This window comes from Carettochelys insculpta, chromosome 2 (assembly GCF_033958435.1).
Source record: "Carettochelys insculpta isolate YL-2023 chromosome 2, ASM3395843v1, whole genome shotgun sequence".
Classification (NCBI taxonomy): Eukaryota; Metazoa; Chordata; order Testudines; family Carettochelyidae; genus Carettochelys; species Carettochelys insculpta.
In genome coordinates this window covers 251,685,639-251,702,043 of record NC_134138.1, presented here as the reverse complement: position 1 = coordinate 251,702,043, position 16,405 = coordinate 251,685,639, and the positions used below count along the sequence as shown (strand labels likewise).

The following is a 16,405-nucleotide window of genomic DNA, read 5'->3' as shown; positions in this document are numbered from 1 at the left end:
GACAAATGCTGATGCACAGGTCAGGAAGATTGTTCTCCTTCCCCAGGGTCTTCAGAGCAGGGAATGAGAGTAGAGATGTTGGGTAGGGGAACAATGACAGCAGAAGGTTGGGTGGGGGTGGGAAGTGAGAAAGGTGGCAAATATTGCTGAGGTCTGGGGGAGAAAGACTGAAGAGAGGCTAATAGTGAAAATGGAAAAGGAAGAATTTCTCCATCATAATAGAATCTAAGTGCTGCAACTATTATTTCAAAGTGGGTTTGTTTTATTTTTTGTCAGGCAAGGCCCCAGACCCACAACTTGATTCTCTTTTACCTAGTTGCATCTCATTTTCATGTGGAGGTTGTACCCTGATATTATCATCTTCTTCCCCCAGCTTCCTTTCTCTCTCCCAAATACTTCCATTCCAACCATAAAAAACCTTTACCAAGTCCTGATTTCTTCTTCTCCGCTATTGTAGTCATGCTGTCTCTCTCCCTCCTTCCCTTCTCCCACCAAACTCTCTCCTCATGAAACATACTTCTTCAATCTATCCAAAATCTAGCTATAAACATTTTACCTTACCCCAACTCTGAGCCACATCCAGCTCATTTTCCAGTCGCTTCACAGGTCTCCAGACATTATGTGAGTGTTATAAATTCCTTGTCCTCCTTCCCAAGATTACATAGCCCTGTTTCTGCCTACTACTTTATCATCCCTTGCATCTTTAATTTTGCAAAAGTGAAACACCTAACTACCCATTGCTATATTTTTTTCCCACTCTGTTCCCTGTCTCATTCCTTGCATCGCTGTACGGTTGAATTCCTCTTGGCTCATTCTTTCTTATTTCTTTCAAAAGACTTTACTTTCCTCCTCAGAGAGGTGGTAATAACCAAGAAGAAAGTGCCTTCACTCTGTTTTTTTTTAAGTAAATTAAATCTCAGGTGGCAGATCTCAGATGGTACTAACTGTCATCATGCAGTCATGAGGTTTGGATCATTTTTCTGCATTGTCCCTCCTTTGTTGATAGGTGTCCTTGTATATTTTAATTCTCTGAGGCGGAAGCTTTGTATTTCATCTTGCACAGTGCTGGGCTAAACGGATGCTTAGAGGGAGGTAGCAGTGTGCATAAACAAGAAATGTAAGCACCCAGTGCAACTTTAACCTGAAAAACTTTGGTGCTGAGAGAATTTAGGCACCTATAAGATTTAGTTGGAGTTTTATAGGTTTCAGTGAAGCTGAAACTGGAATTTAGACACCTAAGTCTGAAATGTAGGTACCCAAGTATCTTCATTGATCCTTCCCAATGTGTTAAGAGTTTTAATAAGAATATTTTTAGCATAATTTGACTTGAACATAGGGAGTGTGCTAATGGTAAAAAGTTCTATTTTAGCTAGCCAGCCAGCCAGAATAGGTGTGGGAGCTAGACTATGCAGTGTTAAATTTGTAATGTTTCTTAACTTTTTAATCCTAACATATTAAAAATCCTATAATTTAACAAACTTGAGCTAATGGGGCATATATGACTCTGGATTAGTTATTTTTTACAATATTTGCAAACAGAAAGAGCAATTGACTTCAGTTAATCCTTTTATAAAAGTTAACATTATTGATATGATAGTAAGCCTAGTGTTTAAACTGGTTTCCTGGGTAACAGACACTGTATTAAACCAAAGCCCCATTCTTGCATGGAAACATGATCAGATCCCTACATCTTTCTGTGTCCCTTTTGAAGCTCATGGGGCTCCACTACATCAAAGAGTTGTGCCAGTGGAAACCTGTTTAACATGTATCAGAGAGGTAGCCATGTTAGTCTATAGCCGCAAAAACAGTGAGAAGTCCTGTGGCACCTTATACATTAATAGCTATATTGGAACGTAAGCTTTCATGGGCAAAGACAAAATGGTCTATAAGGTGCCACAGGACTTCCTGTTTAACATGGGACTACATCGTCACGAGGGAACTTTTAATGTATTCCAGGAAAGTTGATGTTGGCAAGTTAGTACATGACTCTCTAGTGTGCTCTAGAATTTACACCCCGGTAGCTGCACACTTATCACCATGTAGACAAACCCAAGAGTAATTAGTTCTATTTGAATACGGTGAGAACAGCTAGGCTGTGTCTACACGGGCACAAATCTTCGAAATACCCGTATTTTGAAGATTACTAATGAGGCGCTGAATTGAATATTCAGCGTCTCATTAGCATTAGGATGCTTCTGGCCGCAGTGCTTCGAAATCATCGCTTTCGAAAGGGTGCGGCTCGGTGTGGCTACATGGGGCTCCTTTTCAAAAGGACCCCACACCTTTCAAAATCCCCTCATTCCGATCAGTGATCAGACTAAGGGGATTTCGAAAGGTGCAGGGTCCTTTCGAAAAGAAGCCCATGTAGCCATGCTGAGCCATGAGCTTTTGAAAGCAGCGCTTTCGAAGCACCGCGACTGGAAGTGTCCCAATGCTAATGAGGCACTGAATATTCAATTCAGCGCCTCATTAGTAATCTTCGAAATACGGCTATTTTGAAGATTTGTGCCCATGTAGACACAGCCCTAGTGTTTTTAGAATAATTTCACAGTACACTGTCACAGCTTGCAATTTCATATTCCTATTCTTTAAATATTCTTGGGTGGAGACTATCTTAGCCCCCTGATTCAGTCCCATTAAACTGTTTGAGTTTGACTTTCATCTACAGTGTAGTAATTTTTACTGCCATATCCTTGTTGCCATTAGCCACCCAGCTATAAGCTCTTAATTAGCCTCAGTGAAAACTGAGGCAAAATATTTGTTTAGGTAGAATATTTTACTATTTGTTTTAATTCCCTTTGCAGTATCTTCTTGGCTTTAAGTTCTGACTTTCTCTCTGTACTTTCTGACCTCCAAGAGAGACCTTTCTTTGCAGATCCCTCCCATCTTCCATTCCCTGTAAGCTTTCTGCTTTCTTTTAATCGCTTGTTTGAGATGCTTGCTCATCCAGCTTGGTCTGCAACATTTCCCTGTGATTTTTTTATTCACCCCTTTGTTTGGGATGCAAGCTTTAGTTAGCTTCTGCCACTTGAATTAAAGAAATCCCAAGTTTCCTCCACATTCAGATCCTTCAGTTCTATGGTCCGGTCCACTGCTGTAATTTTCTTAATTTTTAAGATTATCTCTTTTTAAAATCAGACTTGCTGCAGATCTACTTTTGTTTATCCTTTCATTTACTTTAAACTGAATCAACGTTAACGTTTACAACCAGTTTTTTGACAAGATCCTCACTACTCACCACTATCAAATCTAAAATGGCATCACCTCTTTTTGGTTCAACAACTCTTTGGTGAAGAAATCTGTTAGCTATCACACCCCAGAACATCTAGTCTTCACTGTGATTAGTAGCACTTGCCCTCCAATCTGTGTATGGGAAGATCAGATCCTGGTGGTCTGTAATGCCCCAGAAACGCTATGTCAGGGATCTCTGGTAGCTCTCCTCACCAAGGTGATTTTGGTTTAAACAGACTCTGCCTTATGCATTCAATTACTTCTAATTTCTTTACAGACTATCTCATGATAAATATGCAGTGCTACTCCACCACCTTTGCTTTTTTTTTCTGTTTTTCCTGAGCAGCACATATCCTTCCATACTTGTACTCCATCATGACATCTATTTCATCACGTTTGTTTTCCCTGTAATATCTGGTTTCAGTCCCTGCTCCAGTAGTTCTAGTTCTTTTATTTTGTTACCCAAGGTCCTTGCATTTGTGTCCAAACAGTTATGTGCTGTTGCTGCTGCTGCTGCTGGGCTTTACCCACAATTCTCACTTGATTGGGTACAGTTATTTGACTGCCAGTATTACTTGATTGGTGTTAGGGCTATCTTTCATTTCTCCACTGCTGTATCCTGTCTAGATTTGCCTCCCTCCCAGTGTTAAAATCAGGCATAGAGAGTACACGTGCCTCTCCCAACTCTCCACTGAGTTGCTAGTTTAAAGCTCCTTTAATGAGATGTACCAACCTCCAACCCAAAAGTCTGTTTCCCTCCCTACTCAGGTGTAGTTCTTCCCTTGAAAACTGTTTTCTCCCCATGAATGCATCCTAACATTCATACATCCCATAACACCGCTGCCTAAACCACTGGTTGATTGCCGAAATCTTGTGTGTCTGTTGTTCTCCTCCTCTAGAAACAGGCAGACTCGCATTGAAAGTCACCTGAGGCTCCATTCCTTTAAGCAGCTTCTGCAGCCTGGCATTGTCTCCCATAATGTGTACCAGTGAGAATCTAGCTGTGTCATTCGTTCCCACATCAAAGATAAACAGTGGATTCTTTCCTGTGTGCATGATAATTCTTTCAGCCTCATGTCTCCATCCCATATCTTGTCTCCTGGTAGACAGTGGACACATCTGTTCACTGAGTTTTGTCATCTGGGCCCAAAGTCAGTCAGAACTACAAATGCTCAGTAACCCTGAAATTTAGGCAGCTTTTTTAAAAGCCTAACTTCAGTCATTCCACTTAAAAATATTGAGTGACATATTCCCCACTTCACAAATATGCCATAAGATTGAAGATGTACAATATTTGGCTGACCATTCAGTCTTCAGAAGAGCATGTGTGAACTGTAAACTATAAGGGGGCCATGTGGTATATCCTAACATAAGAACAGCCATATTGGGTCAAACCAATGGCCTGTCTAGCCCACTATTCTGTCTTCTGATATTAGACCATGCCAGGTGCTTCAGAAGGAGAGACCAGAACAGATAATTCTTGAGTGATCCTAAAATAGAGCTCTGTCCTAACACGTTAGTGTTTCTAAGCTAAGCATGCCCTTTACGAAAGTTGATGGAGAATATCTTGCTCTGTTTAGATGATTTAAGCTAGTATTTACTTACAGCATCTGGAAACACGATTGAGCAATGGGCGATGTCTTAATATGTTTTTGTGATTACAGTTTTCACAAACGCAATGCTCCTCATGTGTACTTTAATACTCATGTTACATTTCTCTTTTCCAGGGTGAAAATCCTATTTACAAGAGTGCAGTGACAACTGTGGTCAATCCTAAATATGAGGGAAAATGAACACTGCCTGTATTACTTCACAATACTTTATGCAATGTAGCAGGTTTTATAGTCACAGTAAGATAGAATTAGGGCAATTCTGCAGTGATTTTACTAACTCATTACATGTAGTTTGTTTCCTATGCAGGTTTTGAAAATGTACAGTATGTAATTTTTTTTAAAAGAAAATAATCAGTGCCAGAGGACTGACAGAAAACTTGAGACTGCATAGCCTAGTCAGCTAAGGTCACATGGTGCCTTTTTGACATGTTCCCTACTGTACTGTTCAAATGTAGGTCTTCTGGGGGAAGTGTAACATACTGCTGTGATGTGACTTGCGGGAAAACAGTGAAATCAATCAGTATGAGTACTCTGCCTAGCCCCTGAGTATTAAAAATTCTTAGCTTTACAGGATTTTCAGGGCTTGAATTTGCAAACATTGTTAACATTTAAATGGTGTAGTTTCTTTCAGAGGCTCACGGGGCGGTTGGTTTTTTTTGTTTTTTGTTTTTTGTTTTTTGTTTTTTTTTTTGGAACTTGGTCACTGACAGGTCTCTGTTATGTGTCTGATTAGAAACAGTAAGATGATAGGCTGGAAAGGGTGCAAAAGGCCATGAAAAGTGTATGCATACTAATTATTAAATTGTCAAGTGTCAGGTTATGGACATATTGAAGGGGTTAGGAAGAAAATGTTAGAAAGGAAAAGCTTTAAAATATGTGCCATTTTTCTAGAAGTTGCTGCTTACTAACTTGCATATCTTTCCTTTGTAAATTCAAGCCCTGGCTATCCTGCAATACCATAAAGCGCTCATCAGGATATCTCTATAATTACATGACGGCCTTAATTCACATAGTGTACTTTTTGGTAATATTTCCTTGCTTTAAAGCCTGGTGCCTTGTCACCCTTTCTAATATTTTAATGTATTTGGTTGCAATTTTTGTAATATTTTTATATCAGCACATTTTTTGCAGTCTTGGCTGTACATTTGCCTTTCCCCTGTAGCTGAGATTGCATAATTTGTACCGTGACATGACTGTCACTGTCAGGTTTCATTTTTGACATGTGCCATGTATATTTGCCTTTGAACATTCAGACTGCATCTGTTCCAAATTGGTTAGTTGTTTTAAGTGCCTTTTTATTTTAACAGATGTTCACTTTTTACAATGCTATTACTGAAGTTATTTATTAATTAAAAATACCTAAAACCACTTAAACCTTGTCATGTTTTTCTATAGTGTGGATGTTCTGTACTGTTCAAGCACCTATATAATATTTTAATATTCAAAATTGTACCAAAAGTAGGGTTCTCCAATTAGGCTATGTCTACATGAGTGGGTTTTTCCAGCAAAACTGGGCTTTTGTCAGAAAAACCTGCAGAGCATCTCCACGTAAAATGTGCTTTGTTGACAGTCTGTGGACAAAACTTGACACATCTGCCAGCAGTGTGTTATACCTGAACACAGAGAGGTATATGCCTTTCTCAACACTTTCCTGGGGACAGAACAGCCATGTAGATGCTCAAGGGCCCTTCTGTCGACAGACAGGCCTTCTGGTTCACCAGGCAGCCCTGTTTGCGGAGATTCTGGTCAGCTGTTCTGTCAAGAGAGGGCCGGGCAGTCTGGCTGCTCTCTGTCGACAGAGCGGATTGCTCTTTCGAGCCACTTTTATGTGTAGATGCAGTCTGTTGACAGAAGTTTTGCTGTGAAATCCCTTCTGACAGTCACTTCTGTCTACAGATGCTTCTCATGTAGACATAACATAACTGTATACAATAGTCAATTTTAGAGTTGAGGGAGAAGGAATATAAGTTGTATTAATGCATATATGCTCTTTGGACCAAGTATCAAGAAAGTGAGTTAATTATACATAACTAAACTCAATTACTTGTCCAAATGTAAAAATAAAAGTTCTTAACACTGTCTGCAAAATGAAGGTTAGTTACATGTAACTGGAGTTGGTTAAGGTGACTTTGCATATTCCCACTACCAGGATTAGAGCCTTCTAACGGCATAAGCTTCTGTGAGCTATGCCCATTACAATGAGCATTTGCCCCCTCTCCTCAGTGTTTCTGAACTTAAGGGATAGACGGCTGCCTCCATTCCTTCCATTGTTGTCCCAGAGAAGCCACACCAGATGCTGAAAAAGAAAATATGGCTGGGAAGCATGACTATGCGGAGTCATTTTGAGGAACTCCAGTTACAGATAAAGCAAGTAACCTTCACAACCTCTTTCAGAGGATCTGCATAGTCCCACTTCTGAGTATTTTGATAAACAGTGCAGAAGATTCAGGTGGGGAAGAGCACTAAGACAGATAAATGATTCAAGCATAGCTCTGCCTAATTTGACATCTGGTTTGAAGCCAACTCAGCAACACGATGAGTGAGTGAATCTACGGGCTCCCAAGTAAAAGTCTTGTAAATTTCTAAAATAGGAACATATTTAAGAAAATCCGGAAGGAGGTGCTACATCTCTAGTACTGTGGTCTCCAGCCTTTTTAAGCACAAGATCACAAGTGCAGTCCAGGATCTGCCTCAGACCCACACACCCTTGCCACACCTTCCATCACACCTCTTCTTCGCAGACCTGCCTAGCTAACTCTATTCTTCCTCCCTCCCTATTCTCACTCAGTTTCACCAGGCTGGGGTATAGGGGTACAGGCTCTGGTTGACAGGTTTGGAGTATGGGAGGTGCTCTGGGTTGAGTGTGGGGCAGGAAATTGTGGGTGGGGAGGGGGCTCAGGATGCTGGTTTCAGCTGGATACCGCTTGTCTCAGGCAGCTAGAGGTGCTTGGCCCACTGGGGCTAAGGCAAGCTCTCCCCAGCTTTGGCCTTGTACCACTCCCAAGAGCAGACACCTTGTCCAGCAGCAACTCTAGGGGGAAGAGGAATGTGACTCTGCATGCTGCCCCACAGACACTAATGCCCATTGGCCGTGATTCTGCATTCCTGGCCAATAGGAGCTGTGAGGGCAGTGTCTGCACGTAAGGATAACATATGGAGACTTTCTTCCCCCAGGGGCCCCAGGGATGTGCCAGTCATTTCCAGGAGCAGTGCAGGGCCAGGATGGGGGAGTCTGCCTTAGCTGCTGGACTATTAACAGCTGATCTCCCGTTTTTGGGACACATCTGAAGTGACTATGATTGATGGTGAAAGGAGAATTGAATAGGATGTCTCTGAGAACATTTGGTATGTCTATCATTTCAACAACTTTGACAGCTCTTATCTGGAGCAATGTGTTCTTCTGCAAGTAGACCAACTAACACCATGAGAAGTTCCCCTGATTAAGGAACCCTGGGGTGGAGTGGGGGGGGGTTTGAAAGAGGGCTTTTTTTTTTTTTTTTGACTGACATGCATAGCCCTACTCTTTAATTTCAAGGCCCCAAAAATCCAATATAATCAGCCTCCATTTATTGATGACTTGCGCTAGCCTGTTTTCAAATAAGCAAAGGGTTTGGTGTTCACTAATTCGCCTGAGATACTTTCCTTGATCCACACAAGGTATATGCTCTACATTCTTTCTTCTCCTTGGAATTCATAAAGCATGGTGGCAGTTCCAACTATGGCGAGTTCAGCCAGAGGTGTGAGTTTTGGCTCACAGGCATGAGTATAGGTGGATCGAGCAGTTGAACTGAATACTGGCACTATTTTCCACAGGCAGTGACGATCTTACTTGATACCTCACACTTGAGGAAAAACAGAGGCTGAAGTGGAACTGCTATTGCATGCAACCATCTACAGACCAGGTTCTGCTGCTGGTCTGTAAGCTGCAGTGGTGCTTGCTGAAGTAATTGTTTTGTGATTTGGGAAAGTGTCCAGCCTTGGCAGAAGAAATTAGGCAGCACTCCTCAGAAACTTTCAGCAGAGGATTGCAGACAACCTTGAGGCAAATTTATCTGAGATCACTGTGGAGGAGTCATGGGAATGTCTGGTGCACATAAACACACTGTGCTGCAGGACCCCCTCCCTGCCTAACCCCAACATGGACTGAGAAGTAGACAGTTAATCTACCTCTACTGGTTATTTCACTATCTCTTCTAGCATGATTAAAAATAGTAAATGAACACATCCCAGCAATATCCAAGGAAACTGCATACTTACCAGAGGTTCTGGCTCCTGTATCAGTCTTAGAATCTTAGAATCATAGAAGAGTAGGACTGGAAGGGACCTCGAGAGGCCATCGAGTCCAGCCCCTTGCCCTCATGGCAGGACCAAGCACTTTCTAGACCATCCCTGAAAGCCATCTATCTAGCCTCTTCTTAAATATCTCCAGTGATGGAGATTCTACCACCTCCCTTGGCAATTTATTCCAGTGTTTGATCACCCTGACAGTTAGGAACTTTTTCCTAATGTCTCACCTGAACCTTCCCTGCTGCAATTTAAGTCCATTGCCTCTTGTTCTATCCTCAGAGGCAAGGAAGAACAAGTTCTTCTTTGAGTGGTCCCCGTGGGTGCTCCACAATAGGTGTCGGGCTCGCCCAGCGCCGCAGATTGGAAATCTTCCAGCAGTTTCTCCTGGATCGCGCATGCGCCGGCACGCACCGCCCCCCTGCGCGCCCCCGGCCGCGTGCGCGATCCGGTCCCTGCCAGTTCCTTCTCAACCGCCATCGGCTGCAGACAGAATCTACTCAGGCTAAGGCCAGAGTCAGATTAAATAGTGGTTTTTTTCTACGTGTCATTTGTTGTTTTTGGTTATTTAAAAAAAGAAAAAAGAGAGGAGCGGAGAAGAGAAGAGCGGAAGTGAAGGCCATTTAGGCTGCCCGCAGGCCGGTGATCACTATTTGGGGTGGAAAGGCACGGATTAAGTGCTAAGTACCCTATTAACAGTAAAGGACTCACTGCAATGGCCTCTTCAGGTTTTACAAAGCGGGAGTCATGCCGTGAAGCTATGCCGGCCTCCGTGGGGCATAGCGAAGGCATCCGATGCCTGGGGGAATCACAGGCTACCCAGAAGTGTTCTCACTGTGCTAAGCTCACAGCCAGGGCCAGGAAGGACAGAGCCATGAGGTGTAAAATGCTCTTGTTGATAAGGCTCTCCAGCCGGACTTGCCGGAGAAGCCTCACCCAGAAGGGCCCTCTGGGTTGCATAAGAGGAGGGCAGCTTTCTCTGACCCCCTCGGTGCAGAAACGGAGGAAACTCTCCCTGGCTCGATCCTTGCCAGCGTTTGCAGCGAGCAGGACGAGCGGAGCACACAGCCCCCAGCCGCATACTCAGGCAAGCAGCATCACGGCAGCACACATGGCAGAGGCTGAGCCTCCGGTTATACAGCAGCCAGCACGCGCAGCGCCTAGAGCGTCAGCCAGGCAAGCGCCGGACCCAGCGGCACCGGCCCCCGCAGCACCAACGGTGCAGGGGCGCCAGGCACGGAGCCTGCAGGCACCAGAGGAGGATACCCACGCGGCACCACAGCTGACGGTGCTGAGCGCGGCGCTGACAGCGGGTCCGAGATCCCCGGCACGGAAGGGGGCGGTGCCGGCCCCGCAGGGGAGGGGCAAGGCAAAATCAAAAGCCCAGCACCGCAGTCCATCTCTGGACAGGGCTGCGCTGCTGTTAGCACCAAGCCCTCCCCCGGTGATACACATGCCACACCGAAGGCCTGTGTATCCACCAGCCCATCTGGAACCTCCTTCTCCGTTCCTCCAACCAATGTCACCATGGCTTGGGCCACCTTCACCATTTCTGGCATTGGATCCCCTGGAGTACTATCACAAGCCAGTTTCACCTCTATCTGTGTCGTCGCGGAGGTCTCGCTCTCCCAGACATAGGGGGTACACACCCCGTGAGTGGTCTAGGTCTCCATCCCCGGACCCTTGCCCATGCTGCCATGGTCATCCTTATCATGCTGGACACAGACACCACAGGCCTATGCCCAGGGGCAGGTCCCCCCCGGCCGCTCAGTACCCCCGTGGGCACTCCCGATCGGGGATGGAAAAACAGTTGTCTCAAGGGGAGTTAATTTTAGAACCCCAAGACTTTCCTTCACAATCCTCCAGCGAGCAAGTGTATCATCGACCGCAGGAGCCCAAGGGTTCGAGGGAGGTTTACCCTAGTGGTTCCTCCTCATCCTCCCCAGATGAGGCCATGGCCCCCAGAGATGTCTCTCCCCCGGATGACCTTAAACAGTTTCAGGAGCTGTTTAAAAGGGTTGCTTTCATGCAAGACATTCAAACGGCAGAGATGCAGGAGAAACATCACAAACTCCTGGAAAATTTGAGACCCCCGGCTTCGTCCAAAATTGCTATTCTGCTGGACGAAGCCATTCTGGAGTCAGCCATTACTATATGGCAGACTCCGGCCTCTGTTCCGCCTACGAACAAGAGAGCGGATAAGAAATACTTCGTCCCGGCAAAGGGCATGGAGTTTCTCTTCAGTCACCCACAACCAAATTCTTTGGTGGTCGAGCTGTCCCAGCAGAGGTCAAAGTCTTCTCAGTACAAATCGGGGGGATCGGACAAAGATGCTAAGAAGCTAGAGCTGTTTGACAGGAAGGTATACTCCTCTTCTACCCTGCTATTGACAATGGCAAATTATGGGCACACCTAGCAAACCATAATTTTGATAATTACTCTGGGCTTACTCCCCTCATGGATTCGCTTCCGGAAGACAAAACGCCGGTGTTAAAGGCGATTGTTCAAGAGGGCTACGCAGCATCGCGGACGGGAGTCCAGATTGCCCTGGACGTGGCGGACATGGCGGCACGTTCAACAGCTACAGCAGTGGTCATGCGTAGAGAATCCTGGCCCCAGACGTCGGGTATCCCGAGGGACCTACAGGCAAAGATCGTGGACCTTCCCTTTGATGCACAAAAGCTGTTTGCAGAGTCAACCGACTCGGTCCCTCACTCAAGTAATGACTTGAGAGCTACACTTAGAACCTTGGGCATTTATACTCCCCCATACAGGAGGGAAAAATTTTATCCCCAGCAAAGATGCTACGCTTACAACCACAGCGTGCTCAATATCAATGGGGCTACAGCCAAGGACGCTATCAACAGCAGCAACAGTACAGAACTCCTAGGTGATGTTCTCAACAAAGCCGTACGCCCTCGGGTCAGGCCCAAAGGCAACAAGTTTGACGGGTATGTTGGGGGCTGCACTATCAATACCCTCGCTCAATGCCACTCTCATCTCATGTTGCATCATCTCCTCAGACCGTTCCACTCCCAATGGCAAAAGATCACCACAGACAAATGGGTGCTGGAGCTCATAGCCACGGGTTACGTGATCCCCTTCCAGTCGCTTCCACTGACGAAGCCTCCCACCAGGCCTCACCTCAGGGATGCTGCCACGAGGCGAGGCTCAAGCAGAAGGTGAATCACCTTATGTTCATAGGGGAGGTGGAAAGAGTGCAGGAATAATTCCAGGGGAAGGTTTTTATTCATGCCACTTCCTACCAGAGAAGAAAACAGGAGACTGGAGGCCCATCTTAGATCTTCGGGGCCTCAACCATTACTTGCGCAAGCAACGGTTTCAGATGATCACAGTTGCCTTGATACTCACGGCACTGGATGATGGAGACTGGGTTGCAGCACTCGAGTTACGAGATGCTTACTTTCATATAACAATCCACCTGGCACACAGATGCTTCCTCCGCTTCATGGTCGGCCAGGAGCGCTTCCAGCACAGGGTTCTTCCATTCGGCCTCTCCTCGGCCCCCAGAGTCTTTATCAAAACCCTGGCAGTGGTGTCAGCCTACCTGCATAGACAGGGTTGTTTATTTTTCCCATATCTGGGCGACTGCCTGCTAAAAGTGACCTCGAAGGCAGAGGTCTCACGCATGATACGCGTCACAGCAGACACGTTTTTCTTCGCTGGGTCTAGTCATCAACCTCGCAAAGTCAAAGTCCGAACCCACACAACATATAGAGTTCATAGGGGCACGCATAAACTCTATCACAGCAAGGGTGTACCTACCCGATGCTCGCTTCTGCACCATCAGTTCGCTGGTGCAAGTCATCACATACAGCCCCCATGGTGCCGGTCTTAACGTGCTTACAGCTGCTGGGCCACATGGCGGCAACGACGTTTGGGGTACAGAATGCCAGGTTGCACATGTGAAGCCTGCAGCATTGGCTGGCGAGCGTTTACAAACCGGCATCCCATACTGTCCACAGGGTGGTGTTGCCCACAACAGAGGTGCGCAGATCCCTGGCATGGTGGGAAAACCCCGAGAATCTGCTAGTGGAGGTGCCTTTTCACCAACCACAAATTTCTATTTTTTCTTACTACCGACGCCTCCCACATAGGATGGGGAGCGCACATCGGCGACAAGGTAACGCAAGGGCTATGCTCCCCTGCAGAACAGACACTGCACATAACCATGCTGGAGCTCAAAGCAATGTTCAACGCCTGCAAACATTTTTGAGATTACCTACATGGCAAAGTAGTCGGGATTCAATACCGACAATACCTCCACTATGTTTTACATCAATTGACAAGGAGGAGCACTATCCCATGCCCTATGTGCGGAAGCAGTCCAATTGTAGAATTGGTGCATCGCCAACAACATAACATTGAAAGCCTCGTACTTGCCGGGCGCTCACAACGTGAAAGCAGATCAGCTGAGCAGGCGCTTTGCAATCACGCACGAATGGCAGATCCGCTCCTATCTGCTACGCCGCATTTTTCATACATGGAGGTTTCCCCAGATCGATCTGTTTGCCACAAGGTCTTGCACAAAGCCAGAAGGGAGAGAGCTCTCATGATACTCATAGTCCCGCTTGGGATCGGCAGCAATGGCTTCCCTTGCTTTTGCGCATGTCAGACCGCCCACCGCTCCCTCTACCGGTGGCGCCGGACTTACTCACACAGGCTCAGGGGTCCATAGTGCACCCGCACCCTCCGGGTCTGCACCTACAAGCATGGCTAATCCATGGCTCAGCTCTTTAAAGAGCTCAGGGAGTACAACAAGTGTACGGAGGGAGTACAACAAGTCCTGGAATGTAGCCGAAAGACCTCCACCAGGAGGACGTACAAGCAGAAATGGACTCGATTCACAGCCTGGTGTTCCGCCAAGCAGTTAGCTCCCCTTGACGTTCCTATACCTGTAATACTAGAATGCTTATTGGACCTCAAGAAAGGTGGGCTTTCTCTATCCTCGCTAAAGGTCCACCTCGCCGCTATATCAGCCTTTCGGCATACAGAGGAAGGGCCCACGGTATTCACCCATCCTATCGTTACCAGGTTCTTGAAGGGGCTGGTAAACCTGTACCCCCCTCGGAAACCGCTTCCACCATCGTGGAATTTGGACTTGGTGCTCAGCACGCTATCGGGTCCACCTTTTGAACCATTAGCCACAGTTCCCATATGTCTCCTTACTATAAAAAAAAACAAAAACAAAAAACAAAAAAAAACCCAAACCTTCCTCCTTGCAACTACATCAGCCTGCAGGGTGAGTGAGCTCGCAGCAGTGATGGCAACGCCGCACTGCACAGTATTCTCAAAGGAGGCGGTAACCTTAAGGCTGTACCCAGCCTTTGTTCCAAAAGTCTCTTCGGAGTCCAATCTTAATGAGCCAATAGTTTTACCCTCGTTTTACCTGAAGCGTCACAGCTCCGGCGAGGAGGCATGCCTGCATCTCCTGGATGTGAGGAGGGCGTTGGCCTTCTACATAGACAGAACTAAGTCCTTCCGGAAAACGGACAGGCTCCTAGTCTCGCTCCCAGGTCAAAGGAGAAGGTCTCTCTTCACAGAGAATCTCTAAGCACATTGTGTCCTGTATAAATATGTGTTACGAGCTTCAACATGCTCCTTTGCTGGCCCCTCCCAGGGCTCACTCCACCAGGGCAGTGGCGGTGTCAACAGCCTTCTTCAAGGCCATCGCGTTAAAAAACATCTGTAGAGCGGCGACCTGGTCATCCTACGACATCTTCGCCGAGCATTATACCCTGCCTCGGGTATTCGAAGAGGATACCCGTCTGTCGACAGCAGTCCTCTCGGGGGCAAGCTGCACATAAACCGATTACCCACCTCCTTACTTGGGTTACTGCTGGGTAGTCACCTATTGTGGAGCACCCACGGGGACCACTCGAAGAAGAAAGAGAAGTTACTCACCTGTAGTAACGATGGTTCTTCGAGATGTGTCCCTGTGGGTGCTCCACCACCCGCCCATCCTCCCCGCTTCAGATCTTTGTCTAGTGTTTTTCAGGAGCATCCGAGGCGGTTGGTCAAGGAACTGGCGGGGACTGGATCGCGCACGCGGCTGGGGGCGCGCAGGGGGGCGGCGCGCGCTGGCCCATGCGCGATCCAGGAGAAACTGCTGGAAGATTTCTGATCTGCGGCGCCGGGCGAGCCCGACACCTATTGTGGAGCACCCACGGGGACACATCTCGAAGAACCATCGTTACTACAGGTGAGTAACTTCTCTTTCCCTCCCTCTGCCTTATGACACCCTTTTAGATACCTGAAAACTGCTATCATGTCCCCCCTCAATGTTCTCTTTCCCAAACTAAACAAGCCCAATTCTTTCATCCTTTCTTCATAGGTCATGTTCTCTAGACCTTTGATCATTCTCGTTGCTCTCCTTTGGACCCTCTCCAATTTCTCCACATCCTTCCTGAACTGCAGTGCCCAGAACTGGACACAATACTCCAGCTGAAGCCTAACCAGCACAGAGTAGAGCGGGAGAATGACTTCTCGTGTCTTGTTCACAACACACCTGTTAATGCATCCTAGAATCATGTTTGCTTTTTTCGCAACCGCATCACACTGTTGACTCGTATTTAGCTTGTGGTCCACTATAACCCCCAGATCCCTTTCTGCTGTACTCATTCCTAGGCAGTCCTTTCCCATTCTGTATGTGTGACACTGATTGTTCCTTCCTAAGTGGAACACTTTGCATTTGTCCTTATTAAACTTCATCCTGTTTACCTCAGCCCGTTTATCCAGATCCTTTTGAATTATGACCCTATCCTCCAAAGAAGTTGCAACCCCTCCCAGCTTGGTATCATCTGCAAACTTAGTAAGTGTACTTTCTATGTCAATATCTAAATCGTTAATGAAGATATTGATAAGAACCAGTCCTAAAACAGACCCCTGTGGAACCCCTCTAGTTATACTTTTCCAGCAGGATTGAAAACCATTAATAACTACTCTCTGGGTATGGTTATCCAGCCAGTTGTTCACCCACCTTATAGTAGCCCCATCTAAGTTGTATTTGCGTAGTTTATTGATAAGTATATTATGTGAGTCCGTGTCAAATGCTTTACTGAAGTCTAGGTATACCAGACCCACCGCTTCTCCCTTATCCACAAAGCTTGTTATTCCATCAAAGAAAGCTACTAGATTGGTTTGACATGATCTGTTTTTAACAAAACCATGCTGGCTGTTCCCTATCACCTTACCACCTTCCAATTGCTTGCAGATGATTTCTTTAATTACCTGCTCTATTATCTTTCCTGGCACAG

At 46.2% G+C, this 16,405-nt stretch overlaps 1 protein-coding gene across 2 annotated transcripts in view; it reads left to right on the top strand.

The window, feature by feature from the left end:
• Positions 1–6,212, top strand: part of ITGB1 (integrin subunit beta 1) — a 73,336-nt gene extending 67,124 nt beyond the window's left edge. For both annotated transcript variants that reach the window (XM_074984972.1, XM_074984973.1), the window contains one exon: positions 4,959–6,212. Coding sequence is in view for 1 of the 2 variants with exons in the window: in XM_074984973.1 (XP_074841074.1) it covers positions 4,959–5,024 (66 nt within the window). In the remaining variant the exon portion in view is untranslated. The remainder of the gene's footprint in view (positions 1–4,958) is intronic.
• Positions 6,213–16,405: the final 10,193 nt, after the last annotated feature.